This window comes from Mastomys coucha, unplaced genomic scaffold (assembly GCF_008632895.1).
Source record: "Mastomys coucha isolate ucsf_1 unplaced genomic scaffold, UCSF_Mcou_1 pScaffold22, whole genome shotgun sequence".
Lineage (NCBI taxonomy): Eukaryota > Metazoa > Chordata > Mammalia > Rodentia > Muridae > Mastomys > Mastomys coucha.
The window spans coordinates 24034517-24040412 of record NW_022196905.1 but is presented as its reverse complement, the minus strand read 5'-3'; the positions used below and the strand labels follow the sequence as shown (position 1 = coordinate 24040412).

Genomic DNA, 5896 nt, shown 5'->3' with positions numbered 1-5896 from the left:
AAAAAAAAAAAAAAAAAAGACAGGGCTGAAAAGATGGCTCAGCGGTTAAGAGCACTGACTTCTCTTCCCGAGTTCAAATCCCAGCAACCACATGGTGGCTCACAACCATCTGTACAGCTACACTGTACTCATATACATAAAATAAATAAATCTTAAAGAGAAAGAGAGAGAGGGACAGACAGACAAAACAAAACACCTAAAGTCAAGCCCAGAACCACTTCTAACCTGCCAGTAACCTGAAGGTTTGACTCTCCAGCATCCATGCTAGCAGTGTCTGAGTCCTTTGTGCTCAAAAGCACTCTATCTCTTACACCTCAAATCTCCAACTTAACTACAAGAAGTCAGGCAGTAAAGACCCTCTCCTGTTACCTCAGGTCCCTCAGCCTTCCTGCAACTCCCCTTCTGTCTGCCCATCAACACCACCCGGTTCTCACGCCACTCCAGAGTTCCAGTTGCCCTGTTCCCAGGACTCACCCTAGAGCCACTGTCCTTGTTGGAATAGATGTCCATGGCCTTCAGTAAGCAATCTCAGAGGACAAGAGGTAAACTACTTCTCTAAGATTTTCCAACAAGTTACAAGAGAAGTGAGACAGGTGGCTCCTGACTCTAGTAACGAAGACTTCCACTTAGCAGTGCTTCTCACGCTGACTCCAGGAGTTATCACCTGTACTGACTAAACTACTTCTGTTCTTAACATTTTCTAATAATAATGAATAGAAGAAAGTCTTAACAAGCTTCACTCATGCTCTAAGACCTGAGAAAGGAATAAGAGAGCCTCCACCAGCAGCACTGCACCTGTTTCTTTTCTATTGCTATGTAAAACACACCATGATCAAAAACAACCTGGGGAGGAAAGGGTTTAGATGGCTTAGAGGATCCAGCCCATCATCAGGTGAAGCCAAGGCAGGAACTTGAAGAAAGAACTAAAGCAGAGACTACAGAGGAATGACACCTACTAACTCACACAGCCTGCTTTCTTATACACCCCACAACCTGCCCAGGGATGGCAAGGCTCACGGTGAACCCTCCCGTATCAATCATTAATCAAGAAAATGCCCCACAGGCTTGCCTACAGGTCAAGCTGATGAAGGCAATTCCTCAGTTGAGATTACCTCTTTCTAGATGTCTTGGTCTTGGTTTGTATTAAGTTGACAAAAAAAAAAAAAAAACAAGCACTAACCTATAGAGCTATCTTCACTTATAGAGGTAGCTGTTTTATAAAGTTACAAGATAAGTGCATCTATTTTGCCTCTCTCAGTTCATCAGACAAGCAAGAACCAACCTCTCAAAGTGTGTTAAAGCTCAAATAAGATGCTGTACACCAGAAAGTCAAATACCAGCTAGTCACTGGAACATACTCTTTCCTCCTCCAAATCTTTCAATAACCAAAACAAAAGTTCTCATCCTACTATGGAGTGGCTAAATGACAGGGCAGAAAGATCTGGAGTCAGAAAATTGAAGTCTAGTTACAGCTATGAGGAGACAGAGTGAAGTTCTTGCTGTCATCTGACCTTGTTGAACTACTACGTCAGATTCAGGAAGCATGAAGATCAGGTGGCAAGACTTCATTATAAAGTAACATAAGGTTCCATTTCAGCCACCTCTCACACTCCAATTACTCAAATGGCACTTGGGCCACTGATAAGGATGAGCTACTACAGGAACTCATCAGTTTCCATTCTGAAACTGAAACTCAGTAGCAAACTATCCCAGCGATCACCTGATGGCCATGATGTTGAAAGTTACTAGACCATTCTAAGTTTTGGCTTCTTCCACTGAGAGGAACTGAGGAAAGTAACCTCTGATAAACCCACAGACTGGATTAAGACTTAGGAAGGTAAGCCAGGTGGTGGTGGTGCACGTCTTTAACCCCAGGCAAATATCTGAGTTCAAGGCCAGAGTGAGTTCCAGGACCATCAGGGCTACACAGGGAAGCCCTGTCTGGGGCTTGTACAGGGGACAACAAACAGCAAAGAAGATGACATGAAGCACTTTATAGGTACTAATGATTCAGATTCTAACAGCCAAGTTTAAGGCTCCCCTCAAAACATACTTAAAAGTCTCCTACAAAACTGTCTCAATTTCATAATTACCATTTCTATCACTTCCTTCCAAAGAGCTCTACCACACAGAGAACTAGCAGAGCTCTCTATTAGCTTCTGTGCTTTATTCTCTGAACAGTGTCAAGAGTAGACAGACCATTATTTAAATATCCATATCATCAGAGCCCATATTGCAGCTGAGAGTGTTACATATGTTCATTAAATGCTTGTTTATTACTAACTCAACAATGTCAACAATCCCAGCGCGGGAGAGTCAGGAAGAAGGACCATAAATTCGAAGACATCCTGACTTACCTGGCAAGTTCCAAGTTAACCAGGGCTACATAGCAAGATCTTTTCTCAAAACAAAACAACTTTTAAAAAGGTGTCCAAACAACTACAGTCAGTCATTAGTAAGGCTTCAAAAACAATAAATTTAACCTAGGGCATACAGATTTAAATCCAAACGTAAATTTCAAACATTTCAATTGTCCTCCCACCTACTAAGACACTGGCAAGAGGCCACACCCACCAATCAATACATACCAGTCATTCTTACCACCTCCAGTGCCCGGGAATTCTGAAATCTACTAGTTTCTCCCGCCGTGAAAGTCCTCCTCTTCAGCCTGCACGGTTTGAACACTGCCTACCAAGCCCCTTGCACCGTTCTGGGGATGCCCACAGAGCGCTGAGAGGCCCTCAAAACCAGGCTGGCAGGTTCCAATACCTAAGAATCTCCCGCACAAACTCAGCCTGTTCCCAAAGCAGCGCTTTCCTGACAACGGATCAGTGCTTCAAATAACGCCTGCCATTTACACAAAAATCACCTTTGGCACCCCAGAGAGAACCACAAAACCTGAAGGGTTTTGAAGGGATAAGGAGTGGCGCAGTTCCCAGACGTCGGACGCGAGCCGGGGCACCTCTGGCGCCGGGAGGTGGAACTGGAGTAAGGACCTGCTGGATCCCAACAGCCCGCCGCCGCTCCTCACCTCACCTGCAACACCAGGGCCTGTGCGGCCCCGGGCGGGAAGCCCATGCGGTCCGAAGGGTGGCGCAGCAGGCGGTAGAAGTCGGTCTTGCGATAAAGAAAGCCGAAGAGCACGCGCAGAAAGTCCTGGACATTGCCCACGTGCTGCAGGATGCCCAGCAAGGCCTGGTCATAAAGCTCAGCAGCCCCGGGCTCCATGGCTCTGCTGCCCGTGGGACACGAACTCAGTGGGCACCGCCTCACACCGGCTGATTGGCCACTTCCGGCGTGCGCGCCTAACGGCTCCCCCGGACAGCGAAGACACGGAACTTCCGGTCCGCGCTTGTTACTACCGGGGGTAACCGATCGTCCTCCTTGCTGCTCTGCGGGATCTCCTCCCCCGCGACACTTCCCTAAAGGAGATTGGTATGCACTCAGTATATAGTTCCTACATGCAAGAATAGCCATAGTCGCGGTGCGGAGAGCGCTTGCCAACCATGTTTGAAGAGGGCGGAAGCATTGTGGTGACGGCCACTTGACGTAGTCCCTGGAGATGTCACATGGTCTGAGAGCCTTTTTTTTTTTTTTCCAGGATTGAATTTCTACCTAGGTATCTGATGCGCCTTCTTATAATACCACATTTTGTTTGTGAGCGGAGGGAACGGAAAATGAATGTTGTAGGGCTGTATGGAATTCCTATTAATAACAGAGCTATGAGTGAAACTCAGAAGGTTGCACCAGATTTCAAGGTGACTTGAAAGGACAAGAAAAGTATGAAAAGCTCAATGAAGGAAAAAAAGAAGTATGATGCTGTAAATATATGCGTGTGTATCTGCAGGTATAGTATGTTTGTATACACATGCCGTTAGTAATGAGTGTCTGTCAAAGTAGTATAAAACCGATTCAAAGATCATTTTGAGGCTCTGCATACAGACATTTTAAGAAAACGTTTATGTAAGATTGACACATAATCAATCTGTGTTTTATACCTGTAATCCCGGCATCCAAATCATAGCCAACCTGGGCTTCAGAGTCAAACCCTGTCTCAGAAGAGAGAGAGAGAAAGAGAGAGAGAGAGAGAGAGAGAGAGAGAGAGAGAGAGAGAACAGACAGACATACTAGGGGCATATGCTAGGTCACAAACCCCAGACAAATGGCTGAGGTGCCTAATAAAATATCAAAGCAGACTTCAGCCACCAGCCTCCCTCAGTCCCTTCTGTTACAGGATCCTTCTAGCTGGCATACCCTGCCCTCTATCCTAAACTTCTCCAGTCCAGAGTTTGGGCTGGGCTTTTCCTCCCCCAGCTTCTCTGATTCCTATATAACCCAGCCATTTTGGTTATGAGGTCCTTTTTGCTGTTTTGGCCTCTTAACTCCAGGTCTCTTTTACCCTCTCCCCTAACCCTTCTCACATAGCCCAGCTCAGTCTATAGCCCTGTCCACTCTGAACTCTCCCAGATGCCTCTGCTTCTTGCTGTGCACTCCCTCTTGTCTACAATAACCCTCCTCCACCATACCTAGAATCTGTCATGTCCTCCTTTTTATTTCTTTTCTTCATTCAATGTAGCTAAATTGATAGAGTGTGTGACTAATGTATCCTGAGTGTTGTATAAAATGTGTAGTGACCCACAGCTGTAAACCAGGCACTAGGAAGGTGGGGACAGAACCAGAAACGTTTATTCATCCACATAGCCAGTTCAAAACCAACTTGGGCTCTACGAGATCCTGACCAGAAAAAAAAAAAAAAAGACTTTAATGAATTGCATCTCTACTCGGCTAACTAACATCTACAGATTAACTTTTTTTTAAAGATTTATTTATTATTATATGTAAGTACACTGTAGCTGTCTTTAGACATACCAGAAGAGGGCATCAGATCTCATCACAGATGGTTGTGAGCCATCATGTGGTTGCTGGGATTCAAACTCAGGCCCTTCAGAAGAGCAATCAGTGTTCTTAACCACTGAGCTATCTCACCAGCCCCAGATTAACTTTTTTTAAAGACATTGTCTCACTATGCAGCTTTGGCTGACCTGGAACTTGCTGTATAAATCAAAGTGTCCTCAAATTCACAGAAATATGCCTGTTTCTGCCTACCAAGTGCTAGGAGTAAAGGCATATGCCACCACACAGAGCAAAATACTGATTTTATTTTTGCTTTCTTGTGGCACTAGGAGTCAAACCCAGGGTCTTGAGCATGCTAGGCAAATGCTTTTCCAGTAAGATACATTCCAGACTTAAGATATATCTTAATAGTGTTGGGCCTTAATAAATTTTAATTAAAGGCATACAGATAAATTGACATAAAGTACTGATTTAAAAGTTTTTCAACTTAGAATTTCTTTTTTCAACTTAGAATTTATGATCTTAAATTTTGTTTCAAGAACCCATGGTTCACTCAGCTACCATGATGGCTCCGGAGTTGATGGTAGCACACACCTTTAATGCCAGTAGAGGTAGGCAGATCTCTGTGTATTCAAGGCCAGCCTGGTCTACCTGGAGAGTTCAGGACAGCCAGAACTACACGGAGAAAACTTGTCTCAGAAAAACAAAAACAAAGAACACTGGCTGATATTCCAGAGGACCCAGATTTGATTCCCAACACCTACATGGTGGCTCACAATCATCTATAAATCCAGGGAATCTGCTTCCTTCTTCTGACATTAGAGGACACTGCATGCACATATAATGTACATACATGCATGGAGACAAAACACCCATACACATACAATGAAACAAGAATAGTTTATTGAACACACAGCATAATACTAGACATCCAGGTCCATAAGAAGGAAAAACCTAATTTTGGCATTAATCTATCCTCAGAGCAGGCTTTTTATAGGAAAAAATTGGGTTCAAAAGTTCAAAGGCCAAAAAAAAAAAAAAA

The 5896-nt window shown here is 44.3% G+C and overlaps 1 protein-coding gene and 1 long non-coding RNA gene across 4 annotated transcripts in view; one reads left to right on the top strand and one right to left on the bottom strand.

Moving 5' to 3' along the window:
* Nudcd3 (NudC domain containing 3) overlaps positions 1-3536 on the bottom strand; it is an 87272-nt gene extending 83736 nt beyond the window's left edge. The window contains exon 1 of one of the 3 annotated variants that reach the window (XR_004109928.1): positions 3037-3536. Coding sequence is in view for 2 of the 3 variants with exons in the window: in XM_031339733.1 (XP_031195593.1) it covers positions 3037-3477 (441 nt within the window). In the remaining variant the exon portion in view is untranslated. The remainder of the gene's footprint in view (positions 1-3036) is intronic. The other 2 variants (XM_031339733.1, XM_031339732.1) reach the window with 2 other exon arrangements.
* The window catches only part of LOC116069245, a 14247-nt gene continuing 11698 nt past the window's right edge, over positions 3348-5896 (top strand). Inside the window, exons 1-2 of the long non-coding RNA XR_004109934.1 lie at positions 3348-3435; positions 3602-3847. This is a non-coding gene — a long non-coding RNA (uncharacterized LOC116069245). The remainder of the gene's footprint in view (positions 3436-3601; positions 3848-5896) is intronic.